This window comes from Hypomesus nipponensis, chromosome 10 (genome assembly GCF_054491055.1).
Source record: "Hypomesus nipponensis isolate SF chromosome 10, ASM5449105v1, whole genome shotgun sequence".
In the NCBI taxonomy this organism is placed as follows: domain Eukaryota; kingdom Metazoa; phylum Chordata; class Actinopteri; order Osmeriformes; family Osmeridae; genus Hypomesus; species Hypomesus nipponensis.
In genome coordinates this window covers 14,934,431-14,954,219 of record NC_140370.1, presented here as the reverse complement: position 1 = coordinate 14,954,219, position 19,789 = coordinate 14,934,431, and the positions used below count along the sequence as shown (strand labels likewise).

General features: G+C 46.8%; 1 protein-coding gene across 1 annotated transcript; it reads right to left on the bottom strand.

Moving 5' to 3' along the window:
* Window positions 1-193: 193 nt before the first annotated feature.
* On the bottom strand, window positions 194-19,367 carry LOC146271944 (uncharacterized). Its single transcript, XM_084707643.1, has 24 exons — window positions 19,248-19,367; window positions 18,340-18,737; window positions 17,853-18,015; window positions 17,053-17,218; window positions 16,750-16,975; window positions 16,313-16,486; window positions 16,025-16,102; window positions 15,636-15,719; window positions 15,297-15,350; window positions 14,224-14,454; window positions 13,920-13,973; window positions 13,539-13,592; window positions 7,114-7,167; window positions 6,328-6,381; window positions 6,048-6,101; window positions 5,390-5,461; window positions 5,246-5,281; window positions 4,957-5,001; window positions 4,756-4,788; window positions 3,739-3,885; window positions 3,437-3,491; window positions 1,684-1,875; window positions 1,412-1,489; window positions 194-1,240 (listed from the first exon to the last, which is right to left on the bottom strand). Exons 1-24 carry the CDS (start codon window positions 19,330-19,332, stop codon window positions 1,047-1,049), a joined length of 2,781 nt encoding a protein of 926 aa, XP_084563769.1. The 5' UTR covers window positions 19,333-19,367; the 3' UTR covers window positions 194-1,046.
* Between the last annotated feature and the right edge of the window lie 422 nt (window positions 19,368-19,789).

The following is a 19,789-nucleotide window of genomic DNA, read 5'->3' as shown; positions in this document are numbered from 1 at the left end:
TGTCAGAATCTGTACAAACAGTAAGCTGCTTATGAAGCTTATTCTGACTGAATTCAATGTTAACATTAACTAAATGTATGAGCAATGCCAATGTATTTCATGTGCCATTACTTTTGACTGAAATACAAAATATAGAGTACAGAAAATAACTTTATTGTATTAAGGAAATATTTGACAGTGCTTAATCAGCAGTGCTTTGAATCTGTTGGAAAGTAATACACTTCCAATACACATAAATAACATAACAAATATAAACTATATGATCATATTTGTGAACAAATTGAATAGAAAAAGATTATTGTTGTAAATCCTGGAATATGACAGGGTCATGGTACTGCTGCATAAACATTGAGTTCATAAACTAACATCAAAACAACAAATACATGTCCTTATTAAAAGTTTTAAGGTTAAAAAGGTGTCTATGGTGAAACACAGAATAAATGAGATCAATAAAAAGTGAGAACAAACACTAGTCACTTCGCTAGTGTCATACATTTCACAACATCCTGAGTTCCTCAGTCATAAAGAAACAACTTTTCACTACAGTTGGAGGTTATACCAAATCATCATATCATTGTAAAAACACTTTGGATCCAGTTTAGAGGTAGCTTTACAAGAGAAGTGCAATGCACTGGATCTTTCACATGGCCATGTAAAGCAACAGCTCTTGAACAATGCAACACAGTACAAAGAAAAACCATTCAGATGTGACTCGTAACACGGACCAATCATTCATCATTGGGCAACATTTCACTCCCTACTACCTTTGTTGAAACAATCACCACTGACTGTTTCAACATCTCAGTTTTCCAGGACACAATTACTGATGTCCTAGTTCCTCCATCGCAACAGGAATTCCGTCGAGATCAATAATTTTGAAAAGTGTAAAAATAAAATTAAAAAAAGAATGTACATTATGGGTGAGACACTGGAATCCTCCTCACACAGTCAGCAGTCGTTCCTTTGAGAGTCCTTCCGGACTTTGCTCACATGGACAGAGCTTCAGGTGCGTTTTACAGGCAACGTCCACAGCAGTGTCCAGAGATCTAAAAGCTGGGTCCTTTGCTGTAGCGTTCCTCCCTCAGCATCTCAAAGGCTCGGTAGCAGGAGGAGGGGTCACACACGCCCGTGTCCCCAGCTGGGCCTCTCTTTCCTGGGATACCGTGGCTTCCTGGCTTCCCTGGCTCTCCTGGAGGTCCCGGGATACCCTCCCCGTCTCTCCCTCTGGGACCCTGAAGGCCTGACGGTGGGAAGAGAGAAGACAGCTCAGCTCTCACATGCTGAGTCTCTTACTGTGGAGGATGACTGATGGATTACAGTAGTCAGTGTGTTGGTGGTACAGTAGCATTAGGATCTTTTGTTGTGTTCAGGCTTGAGGCATCATTGAAACAGCAGAAAAGGGGTTTTTTACCTGTTGGTCCAAGAGGACCTGGCAACCCAATGTCTCCCTCTCCTTTGGCACCTTTCAGTCCTACCGACCCTGTGTCTCCTGGACAGAGTAACACACACACACACACACACACACACACACACACACAGTACATTAGCTTATCAGAAAGGCACTTCGGTGGTAAGAATCCTACACCTAGTGGAGTGTTTCAGATGTCACACAGCCCCTGCCATGTCCACTGTGTGAACCTGTGCATTTCCGAGATTCAAATTCAGAAAAATATCTGACAGTACCTTTGATTCCTGGAGGTCCTCTTCGTCCAGGCTGGCCCGTGTAACCTTGAGACCCAGGGGTTCCAGGGTACCCTGGGGTCCCGCTTGGGCCCTTCAAGCCCGGGGCCCCCGGCTCACCTGGGGGTCCCACTGTACTCTCGCAGCGCCCGCAGCCCCGCGGTGACACCATGTGGAGGAGCTGGGGAAACTCACCTGGACAGAAGGAAACAGCGGGTGATGGTGACTGAGGTTTAGGTTCTACAGAAACAGTCAGTGTGGTGGTTGAGATTTAAATCCCTGTGCGGTTTAGATTACTGTGCTGTGACTTTGATCGGTTTCAAGTTAAAATATCAAAGTTTCAAAATGAGTTAAAACTGAGATATTCTGGAATAATAATTTAAAAAATGATCTTAAATGATTTATCAGGAGAGCGACAGAAAACAGTGCATGGGCAGTATTGTAGAGGTTTATAAATAATCACTTCAGCTCTTTGTTGCTGAAGTTGTGAACATCAAACTGCAATCGTCAGCTACTGTTGCTATGGCATCATTCATGTCAGCATAGTGTGTGTCTTAGTTTGGATCTGGGGTCTTATTTTGAGGATTAGGAGAGTGATGAAATCTCCAGGACACAGTAAATATCTTGTACCATCTCCAGCACACACACAGACACACAGACACACACACACAGACACACACACACACACACAGACACACATACAGATTAGGCAACAGTCTTGTCGGTTACTCATGCCGGCTGCTTCTGGTGTCTGAAATGCGGAAATGAAAGCTTGGTTGATGCCCCAGATGTTTCCAGGATCAGAGTGTATGTGTGTGTATGTATGGTTGTAAAAACTGCATATGGAGAGTTTGCACCACACACAAACACACACATGGTTACCAGATTTCTGCTCTTTCACAATCCTTTATATTGGGATTGTGCAACAATAAAGAATTTGAAGTGGTGTATTTGACTAACCTGGTCCTAACCAGACCCTCGTACATTTCATTTGTACAGAGGGTCTGGGATCGCTCCATTGACAAGCGATAACTTCCTTGAAGGCGGGTACTCTGTTGAAGTTTAAAACGATTGGATATGCCCAGAACCACTCTGATATGCCATAATCAATCGCTAGCGTTCGCCTTAACCAACTCCTTCACCACGGAGCTGGCTGCCGTAGCTGGAAAATCAAACTTTTCTCAAACCCCGTGGGGAGGAGGGCCACAACATCATGACCACCAACAAAACTCAGCAAGGCTTGTTCTTGCTCCGCCTTTAACTTATGGATATTTGGCAGCATTGCCACAACCTCAGAATAGCTTCGCTCACATCTTTCTCCGCCGCCATTACCGATCTACAACTAAAACTAGTGCACAACATCAATGCATCATTCTCAGCCACTCCCTCTGTTTGCTGATTGGACCTACAAAAAAATTGTTTCTGAAAACCGACTGATGCACTGAAATCCCAGAGCTAGTACAGAAGTAAATTCCAAATTGAGCTGAAGTACGTAGGAGGGCAGAGCCAGGCTAGTATTTGACAGCATCCAACTGCTCCAACACACCTGATTCAAATGAATGGTCGTTAACAGGCTTCTGCATAACTAGATAACGACCCATTCATTTGAATCAAGTGTGTTGCAGCAGGGAAACATCTAAAACATGCAGGACAGGGGGTCCCTGAGGACCAGGGTTGAAGACCTCTGCTGTATACTGTCTATGAGAACATGCACTGTAATGACAGTGGAGAAATGGTTTCAGGGTGTGGAACATACTTCGAAGCATGTTGGCACAAATCTTCATTAGTTGCTCTTCAGACGGAGTCTTGCCCTGAAACACAGTTTACACAGAAAAGTCACAACCAGACCCTTGCATCAGCTCTCAGTCACTGGGTCACAGTTCCTTCCTGTTCTGCAGGAGGACTAGAGGCCTCTACAGGCCAGGAGCCCAGTGTGAGGGAAGTAGCCTGTCATCTTATTAAGTGAAATGACCAACGAGATGTCCTGTCAAGAAAAGAAACCTGGATTGAAGCAGTTGATATAATTTTAAGAACAGCACTGTGTCCCTGCCTACTTACTGGTTTCCCAGGGTAACCAGGCACACCTGGTTGTCCAGGTAGGCCGTCTTGGCCAGGGAAACCTCGAGAGCCAGACACCCCCGATTGGCCATTTTCACCTTTCTTCCCATCAGCCCCTCTGGTTCCTGGATCGCCCGCTAGGCCTCTCTGGAGGATGAATCAGAGGTCAGCAGAGACAGGTGCCTTCAAATCAACACATTGCATCTGCTAAAATGATGTTCTTGAGTACAAAAGCTCTTCAGGTGATTATTTAGTTTAGCCCAGAGGGGTGGGCTGCACTGATTCCTCTCAGTATCTTTTTGTACTCGACCTTTAACAACATTTGAGGGGAATATTTCTGTGTAGGAATGTGTTAAGACAGAGTTAGTCAGACACGCCTCGACAAACATAAGGTCATTGTCATGCTTCTTTGTAAAGAGGATGAGGAAGTAAAAAAAAAAAAGTGTTGACGTTTTTTTAAGTGTCAAGTCAGCATGTGCAAACTGCACCCACACACACACGCACACGCGCGCACGTTCACACTGACGCACACACACACGCACATCTTTCTACACGAAAGAACGTAAATAAGCTGTGTACTACTGTTTCTCAGAAACTGCCATGATTCTGTATTATTACAGTTAGCTAGTCTCACTTAGAGCAGCCAGCCATGGAAACAGAGACACTGTATTGACCTTGAACTACACCGATCCTGTTCCTAAACACCTTCTCCAAACTAACATCCACTCATGGTAACTAACTTGATCTGAATAATGTAAAGGAGAGGTCTTCAACCCTGGTCCTCAGGGACCCCCTGTCCTGCACGTTTTAGAGGTTTCCCTGCTCCAACCCAACTGATTCAAATGAGTGGGTCGTTATCTAGTTATGCAGAAGCCTGTTAACGACCATTCATTTGAATCAGGTGTGTTGGAGCAGGGAAACATCTAAAACATGCAGGACAGGCGGTCCCTGAGGACAGGGTTGAAGACCTCTGATGTAGAGTAATTCAAGTCATAGACCAATCACCCGTCAGCTCACCTCTCCTTTGCTCCCTCTTGGGCCCACTGTTCCCTGCAGGAAGACATGTGGTAAAAACAGAATCAGAACAGAATCACAAAAAAAGGCATTGACCATATCAACACCTTTTTTTTCAAATCGACAGCTCTCTACCAGGAATAATGCAGGTGAAAGACAGAATTAGGGGTGGAGTTCAAAGTGCAAAAGTCAGAGGTCACATACAGGCACCCCAGAAGCTCCAGGGTTTCCGTTGCTGCCTCGCTCACCCTGGAACAACAGCAGGGTGAAGGTCATCACCTCTATCATCCACAATCAGAGGTGTTCTACCATCCTACCTCCTCCGTATTTGAGTCCTGGAACTCAAATACGTTGTAAAGCATCATATCAAAGAAACATTATTATAGACTAAACCCATTATTGCTGCATTACTTTAGCTCAGGTATTTGTTGATAACCAGTAACCTGTAACAACATTAAATGACAGAATTATTTTGTTGTGTTTGGTATCTTACATTGCTTCCTTTGACTCCAGGTACCCCAGCATCGCCCTGGAAACAGTGATAGTTATCTTATCTGCTGTCATAACGACTGTTAGAACATGGTTGAATTCTAAGAGCTGAACACGGTTGAATTCTAAGAGCTGTCCATTAAATTACCTGTTGCCCTTTGAACCCAGGATGTCCTTTTTCCCCCTGTAACCCTTGGATACCAGGCTCCCCCTGCTCTCCCTGTTGAATGACAGCAGGGAAAGGATCTGGTCAGATTATTATGGGATATTGTAGTTGAGAGGGTATGGTTGGTCTTGCACTGTCTTGTAAAATATCGACTGTTCCTTTGCATTAACAACATTAATACTGTTAAAACTAGGCTCTTGTAGTCCCTGATTATCTGCTACACTCACTACATGCACTATTTGAATATTGATTTGGATAAAAACATTTACTAAATGAATACAAGTGAATTGAAAATGTGAAATTGTTACCATTTGTTTAAAACCCTTCAGCCACAGGATTCTAGACAGGAACATGACACTATGCAAATGATTAACTAATATCTACAGGACATCCTGCAATTTGTCTTTCAGTTAGGGTGTGAAATCGTCAACAGCACATCTCCACTCCTGGTTAACCACAGGAACTGTGCAGCAGTAAAACATAATGGTAAGTATGGTCTTAGAGTGCTGAGTGATTTGATATCAAAGTCTCTAGTCTTTAGCCTCAGATATACAGTTTAGCCTAGTACTACTGCAGCACAACACACATTTCTAACATCTGTTTCATCTGATCAAATAACTGTCGACCAACAAAGACATACTTTGGCTCCAGGTGTTCCTGGGAGGCCCTTTAATCCTTGCGCCCCTGGGCTTCCCTTCGGGTGCACACACACACACGGAAACATACATGTGAACATGGACACGGTTAACAAACACACACCTCAAGACATAAATCAGTGAGAACACAAGGATGGAAATATATGCACACACACACTCCCATGCACACACACTCACATGAACACACACATACGCACACAAACACACATGCACACTCACACACACATGCACACGCACGCACACGCACACCCCCCCCCCCGTTACCTTTGCCCCCGCCTGTCCATCAGCTCCAGGAGGGCCGACGGGTCCCGGAGGTCCCTGAACAAATAATGGTCATCATGGTATCCATGGTGACACTGAAGTGTGTGTATGTCATCATGGTATCCATGGTGACACTGAAGTGTGTATTCTAGCAGGACTTATTATTATTATATTATTATTATGACGTGGCATAGTATACTACAAGTATGATAACCTGTTGAAAATTGGAATTGCTGAAATATTATAGAAAAGGGGATATCTGAAATATGATGCTTGAAATTTTAAAACTAGTCAAAACAACGGTTGGACTATTTTGATTTTTTTTCATTTCCTCTGTTGGTTGGTCATGGCAATATTTTCCACTGTGGTTTTCCGTTTGAGTGTTTTTCACTTGATCATAGCAACATCACTGCAGTACCGTAACCATCCAACAGAGTGCAGTCAACTGTCAAGAATAAGATCATTAGATACCCATTTGTCTGCTAGTTTCTAAAAAAGCCAGGAATTTTTGATTCAAATTAACTTGAACAACATACAATTTTGGGAGAGGAAGAAACTGATCAATATTAGGAGGTCAGGTTAGCTGAGCGGTTAGGCAATGGGGCTATTAATCAGCAGGTTTGATTCCCGGCCGTGCAAAATGATTTTGTGTCCTTGGGCAAGACACTTCATCCTACTTGCCTCGGGGGGAATGTCCCTGTACTTACTGTAAGTCTGGATAAGAGCGTCTGCTAAATGACTAAATGACTAAATGTAACATGAATCAGTCCACTGAGGCCGTGCACATACCTCCAGTCCGACAGGCCCTGCCAAGCCCTCCTGTCCTGAGGAGCCCTTCTCACCCTGACACACAGAAGCACAACACACTTCTAGACACAAGTTGAAGTTGTAGGTGGACAGCCTGCCCCACAGATTCTGGTTCTGTCAGTTCAAAATGTAAACTCCTGTCTCAGGCCTGACTTAGAATATTATGATGCACAGGCGTCTTTAGTCTCTTCCTAGGACATCCAGTAGCTAGCTATGTGATTACAGCATTGTTTCACAGATAGTGTATAATATCTACTGTATGTGTTATTATAATAATACTGTACCGGAGGTCCGACAGGCCCAGTCTCACCAGGAAAGCCCCGAATGCCCTGAAGATCAACACACACAGGAAACACCACGCTCAGCAGGGCGAGAAGATAAATAAAACATTAAAACATGAACATAGCAAACGGTGGTATGAATGTACCAGGGCCCGTCCCCATGCCTGGCATGAGCCCTGCGTCCTCAAACAGCCCCCAGCAGGACCCTGGCTCCCTCGCAGCACCTGTGACAACTTCCTGTTTAGCAGGAAATGAGGTCTTAAATGAGAGCTGTAATGGACCAGGCAGAGTGAGCAGAGGGAGTTTATGAGAGGGCTACGCATCACTACTAATTGGTGTGGTAGCTTTCCACAAACATCTGCACAGAATTGGAGAGCTGTTACAATTTGAAAAACTTGTGGAGAAGCTCCTTCTTCTGATTCAGACTTTCAGTCCTTGTGTTGCCATGGACGACCTTCCCCTTCCTCCCGATCTCTTCTGAGTTTAAGAAAGTCTGGCTCGTGTCATTCCACGCCTCCAAGTAAAGTAAGCAGCCAGCCAACCACTGCTTGGATTTCCACAGAGGGAAAGACATAAAAGTGTATATGTTGAGGCGTCTCGACTGTGTGTGTTCATGTATGTTGTCTGTCTCCATCTGCTGGTCAGTTTGTGGTCTGGCAGAACATCTGAGGTTGACCTCAACCTGATTGAGGTGAGAGCTAGCCACAGTTAAAAGACTAGATCCTGTTAAATGGACTTCTCTGTGTATGAACAGTGTGATCTGCATCAATATTACTTTTAACATCTAAAGCCCATGGCTGGTCCCAACTTCTTTTCTTCCTGTACATTGCCCAACTGCAGCCTACAGAGACTTCCCAAGGCAACCACAGAAACTACTGTCATCATGGATTTACTATTTCTAAATCCATACAAATACGATACAAAATCGTAAATACAGCTAGTGTAGCTGTTACAGGTGGGCTTCAAACCACTGGCCACCCAAATGAGAACTCAAACATCTACCACTAGACCTAAGAGGAAAGACCCAGAGCTCCAGGGTGGATTAAGACCTTCAACAGTGCTTCTATAGAACATGGGCTACGCATGAATTACACTCCCAACTTACGATGGGGCCCGAAGCACTTGGTCTACTGGTATTTTTAGCGCAATGTTTTTAACCAGAGACGGCTGATGTGCACATGGGTTGGTTACCGGTGGTCTCTGCTCCAGAACCTTTAAGACAGATGGTTCCAGTTCTGACCCACAGCCCAATAACCACACTAGAGTTCTGTTTACCTTCACAACCCTTCAGTACCCCAAGTTTGCTATTTTAGACTGTGGCAAAATGTGGGCTGTCAACCTTTTTTTTTTTTTTTTTGAGGACCTCAACTAACTACACCCCTAACCTTTGTGTTGCGACATCCCCGGCGATAGCTTAAGGCTTGTGTGTTTGGAAAGCTGTTCCTTCTGATAGCAAAGACCCATATAGAGGATAATTCAACAACTTAGTGTCTCAATGTTCGGTTCTATACGCATCGAGGCATTAGGGTTTCAGAGAGCAGAAAGCGAGTCCTGGAGTTGGCAAACACTGAGGCAGATTGATGACCACATTTGGAGTGAAGTCAACTCAAACATCAGGTCTATTTTGAGTTAAAAGTTCCTTAATGTCTTTTAGGTGGCCTTCATAAACCAGTTTAGGGTCTTTAGTATACTGTATTTGCCTCAACGGAACATAACACTGCTTCCCAGAAAGACTGCTGGTATGAGTATGAAACAGCTGGAGTTATAATGGAGGGAAAGAAAATGATGACAATGATGATGATGATGAGGGGGTGGAGGAGTGCGTGGCTGAGAAATGAGATCAACATGGCCAAGTTCTCTTATTCCTTTTCCTTGAGTACATCTGAATCAAGCTGAATTTGAATGATGTCACTTACAGGGATTCCAGTTTGTCCGTCCAATCCAGGTATCCCACCGTCTCCTTTTTCACCCTGGAATAGAACAAGAAAACGTGTGTGATAATGTACACGTGTGTGTGTGTGCGTGCGTCTCACATTCTCTTCATAAGTCATAAGTACATGTTGTGCCCGAGAACATCTTCAACAAGCTCTGCTGTGTAATGGCCTGATGCAGTACATGATTCACTTCAGGAATAGACCATGCTACACCATGCAAGGGACTGCTGATGTCGCCTCGAGGTGGGGGTTGCCAGATTTGCAAAACGCTCAACCCCCTAAACGCCAAGCCTCACACTAACACACCATAGGCATGCATGAACACGATCAGTCATTGGATTATGAGTTATGATCCATCTAAAACACCTCCAACATGCATGAAGCTAAGCTCTTCTACCACACAGACAGACCACACATGAACTAGCTTAGCCTAGCTACAGCTAGTGTTTCCCCAGTGAAGCGCGCTCGGTCGGTCGGTCGATAGGTAAGCACCATGCAGTGCTGTACAGCCCCTGCCAGCCACATGTGCTTTTGAAGTGTTCTGTCTCTCTGAACTTTGAATGGAGGTTGTCAGCTAAACCCACCCTGTCATTATCAACATGAGAGGCTTGATCTTCTACACAGACACGATGCAAGGGTAATGGCTGAAAATATTTCAGGATGACATGGGATCATGAAGCCCAAACATGAAATAGGCAGCGCTTAGGTGAAGTGGTAAACATCGCAAGTGGCTATTATGGGTAAAAACTGATTGTGAGGGATTTGATTTATGACCCAGGTGATTGAGTGTTCTGTGCTCTGTTACCCTGGGTTAATTTATTTGAAACTTGCAAGGGAGGGAGGTCTTAGCACGACATGAAAAATGAGGGAGGGGGGAGAAGGGGGGGGGGGTGCACGTGAAGAGACAGATTGGGGTTTGATCTGTTTGTTCTACTACATCGATTCAGACTTCCGTAAATAAACAATGATGTTTTAATTTAGCGCCAGTATGATGCCAGTATGCAAAGCAACATTCAGAAGTGCAACGGAACCTGCAACCTCCGGCTCCGCAGTCAAAACCTCAATCACTGAGCTATTACCCATCCCTTTATAAGCAGTGGTTCTCCTCTCCAGACCAAACCTGAGGCACCCCGCTATATTAACTACACACATCCTGTAGACTTGAATTGACATGTTATCTCCACTAGTACATGCTGAATGGTTTACAGTAGGTGACCAGACCATAGCTGTGCATTCCAAGTGTTCAGCCAATCATCGTACAGGATTTCGTCTGTACTGCAGATGACATGATCCCCCCCATGTAAAGATTCTAACTATATAACCTGTCTGCCCTGAGATCACAGCCAACCTATAATCAAAGTCTCAAATTACCAAACCACAAAAAGACATCATGAATACTATGCATCAGCTACATCACCCTCCCCCCCCCAAAAAAGTGTCTTGTGTGATTCGGCAAATTACAAGACATTAGAGACATTTTAAGCTGCCGGGTTCGTCTTATTGTGGAGGACCATCATTAGGGTTTGCAAGATTGGTTTGCTGTCATATGTGTTTGGAGCCAGCGATTGGGCTGGGCTCACATAGCTAAGGAACATGATGGCTAATCAGACAGATTTTAATTGGAACGTTTATGCAAGCTCCCCGTCGATGTGTTGCCGCGACGACATGATTTGTGGAACACCACTCGCATACTGTCCAGGGGAAATGCGGCTCTGCTCATAGATAGCAACCAGCCTAGTGGACAAATCTAGGTTCGTTTAGGTCATATTGAACATTCTTAGTATGTATCACAGCATGCGTACCACGGGATATGTTGCACTGTTTACTTGTTACAACATGAATGACAAACATGGAGAAGGAAATCATTTCCTGATCACGACACATGATTTCAGACATCACAGTTCTGAAAGTAGACCTCACACACAGCGAAGTTTTCTGAGCCGTGACAGGTACATCTCAACTGTCATGGTACAGTAGGAACTCAGATCATATTTCCCCCAAACAACTGTTCCCCATCTAGGGAGGATAGTAATTACCAGTAAAACTCTATAGGGGATTTCACTGTTCCGCAGTTTTCATTCAAGTTTTTTTTATTGGGGAATATAAAGAATGCCTCTTAACATTCCGGAACGTTTGGATTCAAGTGAAGTTCTAAATTCTCCTGTCGAGCTGCCAAGTAAGCAGGCTTATAGGCAGACAAGCAGGCAGACAAGCAGGCAGGCAGACAGACAAGCAGGCAGGCAGACAAGCAGGCAGGCAGACAAGCAGGCAGGCAGACAAGCAGGCTGGCTGGCAGGTTCAACCCGCTCTGCTGCTACATCTAAGCTTGAGCATGATGCTGTGGTGTGGTTGTTTTTACAGCCCAGTGGTGTTGTGTGCTGAACCAGTGATTAGAGAGAGTAGCAGCCAAGCCCTGGTGCAGCCCTGAACGCTGAACCAAACCTACCCTAACGAGGCAGCTTTCATTTGGTCAACCACATCAAACCCCCACCTCTGGGTTCGTTAATCATCCTCCAGCACCCAATGCCTAAAGACTGGGGGAAAATATGAGTGTGTGTGATTGTGTGTGTGATTGTGTGTGTGTGTGCACGGGGGGGGGGAGAGAAACATGGAGAAGGGCAGGTGGGGGACCCTGGGGTTTGGCTCTGCATTTCTTTGGGGCCTTAGTGTTCCTCCTGGCTTCTAATCCAAATTGGGAGGTTTGAAAAACGTGTGTGGGGGGGGGGGGGGAAGTGTTCCGCGTTTTTTTGTTGTTGTCAAAAACGTGTTCCAATGACCAGGGGCAGAGACCAATGGGTGAAGCAGCCAACAGAACAGGAAAATGGTATGAACAGCTAGAAATACTTAAACTGATACCTTTGATTACATTCTCAAAAGATGGGTCTGCATCACGTGACTATGCCTCAACTGTGTGCCTGGACTGGACTGGCACTTCAAACGATGTGACGGCGTGGCGCCCCCTCCAATGACACGCCATCACACCTTCTGAGGTTTCCACTACACACTTCCTGGTTACAATGACGAAATGTCACAGCACTCGCTAAACATCCTTTCACCCAATTATCAGGCTAGATCAAACGTCCTACCCGGGCCAAGACCTTTATCAAGCTTTTTTACGGGGAACGTGTGCTTAGTTTAATAGGCCAGTAAATGGTAGGGTTGCCTGTCGCTAAACTTTGCCAACCCCAGATAAAGGGAGAGAGAAAGAGGGAGCAATGAGCCGCAGAAACAGATGGATGAAGAGCAGCAACAGGAGGAACAGTAACTGTTCTAGACCGACCCTCGTTTCCACACAGACACTGCCTCCAACTGACTGGCATCTGAATAGATCCATTGTGATGTCCGAATTCTGTGTAGAATGCGGTCCAGGGCCCCTGTGTTTGGTCTGGACTCACCCAGCTTGTACAGACTTCACTGTGACAGGACTTGTCTTTGGACGGGATTAAACAGACCTACTGTAAGGTCAGACAGCACATGACAAGGCCACAGTGTCACCGAAATAACGTCCACAAACAGAGGAAACGTAAATCTAATTATCACCGTCCGTTTAAATACGATGATTAAATATTATGTATAAAACGTAGGTTTGTAAATCAGCGGGGGTAGGTTTCCTGTTGCCACCTCTCCAAAGAAAAAACGAACTTGAAAGACCAAACGTGTGTCAATGTTTACATGTGAACTAACCATTTCCCCCCGCCGACAACACCTCAACTTCTACAAATAGATTCTCCAGTAGGTTGCCATCCTTGCCTCTCTCCTTGGTGAAGTTTCTCAATATAGAGCAAAGGGTGAAAGCTAAACCTTCTGGTCTCTTATAGAAACCCTGGCTCCCAAATGCAAGATGAAAGTCAACCCACAAATATGCCCTCAGCAAGCCCCTCCTAAACCCCAGAGATATATTTTCACTCATCTGGGAGAACATCTTCTGTCTGGCTACAGCAGCACGGCCCTAGTCTTTCAGTCTCCGCTAATCACCGCATTAGAGTGTTTTTTGTCAACATTATATCCCCTCTGGTTACGGATTATTCCACTGACAGAAGTGTAGGAGCAGGCCAGGACATCAGGCAAGTCAACTAGCCTGGTCTGGTCAGCTGACATTCTGTGAACTGAATCTAGCAGTCAGCCCCCCTTCCTGTCCACACAGACCATGTCTCCAGGGGTGGAGCTCCATGGAAGGGAGTCAGTAGCTCACCTTGGGTCCTGCAGGTCCCGGTGAGGCCTCCTTCCCTGGCAGGCCAACCTCTCCCTACACACACCAACAACAGGAGAGAACAGTTCAACCATCATTAGTACAAGCCCATCGAGAACCTGTGCAGTTAACGTGAGAGAACTTTGGAACCTCAGTGGAGGAGCATTTGACTAAGAGGGCATAGGTTCAAATCCCCCCATGTATGTTGCTTTTGATAAAAGTGCTAAATAAATGCATTAGTATGATTATAATGATTCCTATGTATCCCGTTTGAGTGATGCTACAGTCATTTATCTAACAGATCCATGTGCATTTGTAATCCACTCAGATTCTGTGGGTAGTGTACAGCAGTGTGTGTGTTGGAGCATTGCGGTGTGTTCTTACCGCTGGTCCAGGTGCCCCTGGGGGCCCTGGAGACCCTGGCTCTCCTGGGGGCCCCTGCACACAGGAGGAGAAGGCAGTGAGCCAACACAGACATCACTAGAGCAACCTTTCTGAATACCTCTATCCTAACTGCTGCAGGCTGTTTGTCATACTGCTACCTGAAATCCAGCTGTTTCCAAAGTGTTCGACTTCAGCAGGTCAAATCCCGGTCCCTGCAATAGAAACTTTTGAGTTTTTTTGTTGTTGTTCTTTATCATCGTCTTAGAGTATATCTTAGCGGTCGTCAGTCGTCATGGTGACTCACCATGGGCCCAGGAGGTCCTGGCATGCCTTGAAGACCAGGCGTCCCCATCTCACCCTGTGGGCAGAACGGACCAATCACACGCGAGAACACCACCTTAGCCCTGCCAGCATCGGCCGGCACCGTCACCACGCTGAGCGATGACCGACAGACATAGAAGTACACACGCGTGCTGCTTACTTTGGCGCCGTTGAGTCCTGGCTGGCCCGCGGGCCCTGAAGCGCCTGGCTCTGCCTGGGTTACACACACAACACAGCAGGTTTACAGGGTGCAGTCAGCCTGCACAGTGAGAGGATCTCAGAGGGACGTCTGTGTGGTGATGCCGGCCCTGTCTGCTGTACTCACATTCATGCCGTCCTTCCCTGGTTGCCCAGGGAGACCAGTTGGCCCTGGCTTGCCCTGAGTTAGCAAGTACATTTTTATTATTTATCATCAAAACATGGGATGGTATAGAAGTAAGATCATATATACAATATGAATAGAAGAGAACAGAATCTGATGGGACTGGGGAGAGAAACTAAAAGCTTAAATAGTTGAGACTGATAAATGATGAATAAAGGAGTCCTGGATGTTCAGTATCAGAGCCACAGTTGGAGCCACAGTGTCACAGTGTCATAGCATCATACTGTCACAGTCTCACAGTGTCACAGTACTCACAGCGTCACAGCGTCACAGTTTCACAGTGTCACAGTAGTCACAGTAGTCACAGTCTCACAGTCTCACAGCGTCACAGCATCACAGCATCACAGTGTCACAGTCTCACAGCGTCACAGTGTCACAGTGTCACAGTGTCACAGTACTCACAGTACTTACAGTGTCACAGTGTCACAGTAGTCACAGTAGTCACAGTCTCACAGTCTCACAGCGTCACAGCATCACAGCATCACAGTGTCACAGTACTTACAGTGTCACAGCGTCACAGTAATCACAGTGTCACAGTCTCACAGCATCACAGTGTACAGTGTCACAGTGTCACAGTACTTACAGTGTCACAGCGTCACAGTGATCACAGTGTCACAGTGTCACAGTACTTACAGTGTCACAGCATCACAGTGTCACAGTGGCACAGTACTCACAGGCTTGCCATCTGGGCCAGGCGGCCCCTCCCTGCCCTTCTCGCCCCGGAAGCCCTGAAGAGTCACACAGAGAGAAGGCCATCTCAGAGACTCAGAGAGTGTACGTAAGTCGCTACATTTGCATCATGTCATCTTAAAACAAGTACATTTGGCTGCCAGTGAAGGAAGAAATTAATACAATTAAAAAGATGATCACACTATGTTAGATGTCAAGTTTTTGCCGTGCAGGGAGAGGAGATTTGAGGAGAGAATCTGATTTACTTTACGCAGTATTTATGTGTTACTTTGGATCACATGAGCAGAATGTAAAGAGTAAAGCGTGAGTGTTGAGGGTCTCACCATGGGTCCAGGCAGACCTGGGGTGCCAGGCTTCCCCATGGGACAGTCACAGCTCTCCACTGCTGCCTGGCGCTCTGAGGGACACTGACACACATCGGAACAACATCAACCATGTATCCATGGAAACATGTTCAATTCAATTCACTTTATTGACACCACAGCTTACTTGGTAGGCTTACTGTCTTACTTAAATCATGACGTTGATCTTTACGTTACAGATAATTAAATCCACTGTGATGGAAATACAAAAAAGCAATTGTTTACTCACCCTGCTATCATCCTGTTTGAAAAAACAAAATAACAGAGAAAATCCATAAGGAAACAGGCCGTGAGGTGACAGTGTTGCTATGATGTACCATGCAGATCCACAGTATGGATAAGGTGCTCACCACAGAGTAGATCTCACACGCTGGCTCCCTCTCTCCCTGCTCCGGGTCGCAGTACACTCGAAGCTTCTGCAGCTCAATCTGGAGGGCAGGAGTTTGAGACAAAATGGCTGCATACCGTTAAAAAGATTAATCCACAACTGATTCACGCCACAAAACTAAGTCCTGGTCACAGTGCATAGACACAGGTCAAAGTTTCTGATTCTCTCAAGACAAACTCTCATACAAGCAAACCGTCAGCGTTCTGAACAACAGAACTGATTGGATGTGAGAGTTTTTACGCTGACTCACGGAGACGGTGGTGTCCATCTTGACCTTCTTGGCCACCTGCGTTTTCCCGTTGATGTAGATGGGAGCCGCCGGTTCCAGCAGCTGCTCCTCGATCTTCAAGTCGTCCAGGTAGAGGGTCACACGCCTGGGCTTGACCAGAAGCTTGACCTGGTGCCACTCCCCATCAAACAACCTCTGGAAGAAGGGAGGGGAGGGGAGGAGGAGAGGGGAGAGGAGGAGAGGAGGATAGGGGAGGGGAGGAGGAGAGATTCACTACTGGGTAAATATGCATAAAGAGACAGAGACTTGGAGACAATGATCAAATTCTCAACAAACTGCCCAATGATAGAAGGTACAAGTCATGAAACATCAGCACGATGACACCAGACACAGTCATGACACCTGTTGGAATCTCTGCATCCATTCACGTTTGACCTGATCTGAGCGTGTGCACAGACCTTGATGCCGCGGTCGTTGAAGATGACGCTCTGATCCCTCTTGGTGGCGCTGGTGGTTGTCAAGGTGACGGACTTGTCCGGGCCGTTCATGGTCACGGCGAGCTGCTTGACCGCGTCCTGGGACAGGACCCTGAGCAGGTCAAACTTCACCCGATTGGTCGGGGTCTTCATCCGCAGCGTGGCCACCAACACGTAGGAGTGAGGCAGACCCTCAGGAAACACCACTCTGGAACAGAATCACACATCAGGTGAAGGTGTGTGTGTGTGACATGTCACGTGTGTGTGTGTGTGTGTAAAGCTCACCTGGTGCTGTCTGTGAAGTCCATCCGAGGGCTCAGCAGGTAGGCAGCCTCAGACATGAGGGAACCCTGCACCTTCTTGGCCTTCAGGTCCACCTTGAGAGAGGACAGCAGCTCAAAGCCCTTTGAGTTGTGGTTGGTTCCTGGGATTTGAGCTGGACACACAGACTCTGAGAGAGAGAGAGAGAGAGAGAGAGAGAGAGAGAGAGAGAGAGAGAGAGAGAGAGAGAGAGAGAGAGAGAGAGAGAGAGAGAGAGGAGGCTGAGTTAGATTAGATCCAAACTGCACATTATTTGAGCTTCAGGATCCGGGTACGTAAACCATGCATAAAAAATATTCCATTGACACATTTTCATGATATTCATATGGAACACTTTCATCCAAAGAGACGTTCCAAGAGTGCACAGAGAAAGTAGAGCAGAACGTCGGGCCTCAGGTGTACATCGTCTCACTGTCCTGTGAGTGATGCTGTCTCTTTAAGAGTGTGCCTGGAGCGTCTCACAGTACTGTGAGTGTCGCTGTCTCTTTAAGAGCCTGCCTGGAGCGTCTCACAGTCCTGTGAGTGTCGCTGTCTCTTTAAGAGCGTGCCTGGAGCGTCTCACAGTCCTGTGAGTGTCGCTGTCTCTTTAAGAGCGTGCCTGGAGCGTCTCACAGTCCTGTGAGTGTCGCTGTCTCTTTAAGAGCGTGCCTGGAGCGTCTCACAGTCCTGTGAGTGTCGCTGTCTCTTTAAGAGCGTGCCTGGAGCGTCTCACAGTCCTGTGAGTGTCACTGTCTCTTTAAGAGTGTGTCTGGAGCGTGTCTCACCTTGGCACAGCTTCTGCTCCATGGCGTCTCTGATGCTGCCGATGGTGGAGTAGTCCTCCGCATACAGGACGTAGGTGGATGGGGGCGTGGTTGCCAGGGACACCAGCTCAGAGTTGGTGATCTCGTTGCCCACCCCCACCGCAAACAGGATGATGTTCTGGGCCTGGTGAGGTAAGAATGAAAAGTCAATGAAAATGTAAAGTTGATGTGAAGCTATCCACATATGTTATGTGGGCCATCCACATTGCTCCACCTTTGGGTCTATCCTTGACCTCTTACCTACATTACATTTACATGTAGTCATTTAGCGGACGCTCTTATCCAGAGCGACTTACAGTAAGTACAGGGACATTCCCCCCGCGGAAAGTAGGGTGAAGTCCCTTGCCCAAGAACACAACGTAATTAGCACGGCCGGGGAATTGAACCGGCAACCTTCTGATTAATAGCCCAATTCCCTAACCGCTCAGCCATCTGACCTCTGACCCACCTTGGCCTCCACAGCTGCGTCCACCACATCGTCCTGGGAGCGTCCGTCCGTCAGCACCACGGCGATGCGGTTCCTGGCCGCCTGTGTGCGATTGGACGAAGGGAAGACGTGCTGGGTGGCGAACTTGATGGCCCGCCCCGTCTGTGTGCTGCCTCCCAGGAAGCCAATCGCGTCGATGGCGGCGACCAGGTCCCGATTGGTCAGGTGTTTCCCCAGGGGGATCTCCAGGCGGGGCGTGTCGCTGTACTGGACCACGCCCACCTGGGTGTGGCGGGAGCTGACGTCGAAGCCGCTGGTGATGTTGACGAGCCAGCGCTTGGCCAACTGGAAGTCTGTGACCCCCAAGCTGGAGGAGCCGTCGAGGATGTACACCAGGTCGTTGGCCGCCGTGCTGCAGCCTGAAACGGCAGGAGAACGCTCAGGGAAACGGATCTGAACGTCAGGATCGTAACGGGGGACTTTTCACGCTCACTTGGGATGGGAGAGAGTTCTCAGTGCGAAACACTGAACCGACGGGAAGTCCCTGTATTCATTTAGCAGATGCTTTTATTCAGAGCGATGTACAGACGGGGAATCAAACCCACAACCTCCTGATCTGTCTACGGCAGTGGTTCTCAAACTTGTCCTCAGGGACCACCTGTCCTGCATGTTTTAGATGTTTCCCTGCTTCAACACACCTAATTCAAATGCATGTTCGTTAGCAGGCTTCTACAGAGCTAGATAACGACCCATTCCTTTGAATCAGGTGTGTTGGAGCAGGGAAACATCTAAAACATGCAGGACAGGTGGTCCCTGAGTACCAGGTTTGAGAACCACTGGTCTACGGTCAAACGCTGTACCACTGAGCTAAACGTGGACAAAGCCCTTGAAGGTGTTTGTGGAGCTGTAGTGGGTCTGCTCTGGTTCACCTGCTTGGACGTTCAGGTGGTTGTCTCCCCTCAGCATCGGGAGGAAGATGCAGGTCAACATGGCGCCTAACATCCAGGTGTCCATGGCTCGTCACAGTCCTGCTGCGCTCACAGGCAGGGTGGTTAGCGTCCTGGACCGTCTGGCCGTTTCACATCAACTGGATGGAGGACGAGGATGTTCGACCCTTTGTTTGTTCTGAACATGGTGTTTTATGTATGGATTTAGGATTTATGTTTGCAATAAAGAGTGAAACATGTTGCTCTCCGTGCCCCATAGCTAAAATTACCGGTTTCCAGTAAGCATTTGCTATTTCAAGTCATTCAAAAAAAATGGGCCTTACTATAACATACAATTACATGGTTCATCTTACAGACTTTTTCCCCTTTTCAACAAAAATTAGAAAAAACGAGCCAAATTGCAGTCCTGAACCCTACATTCTTGGACAAATTCCTCTGACTTTCTGTTCCAGCTTACCTGCTGTCTTTCAGTCCAAGATCAGTCCAGCTCACCTTGTCAGGTCTCCTGCAGTGGAACTCCCCAG

Excerpts from the sequence above, each read along its gene's own strand:
- LOC146271944 (XM_084707643.1), bottom strand. The coding sequence starts at position 19,332 with ATGGACACCTGGATGTTAGGCGCCATGTTGACCTGCATCTTCCTCCCG. Across the intron at positions 15,720-16,024 it reads CGTGTGAGATCTACTCTGTG|TGTCCCTCAGAGCGCCAGGC; the intron begins GTGAGCACCTTA and ends GATGTGTGTCAG. Across the intron at positions 5,002-5,245 it reads CTGGAGTCAAAGGAAGCAAT|GGTGAGCGAGGCAGCAACGG; the intron begins GTAAGATACCAA and ends CTGTTGTTCCAG.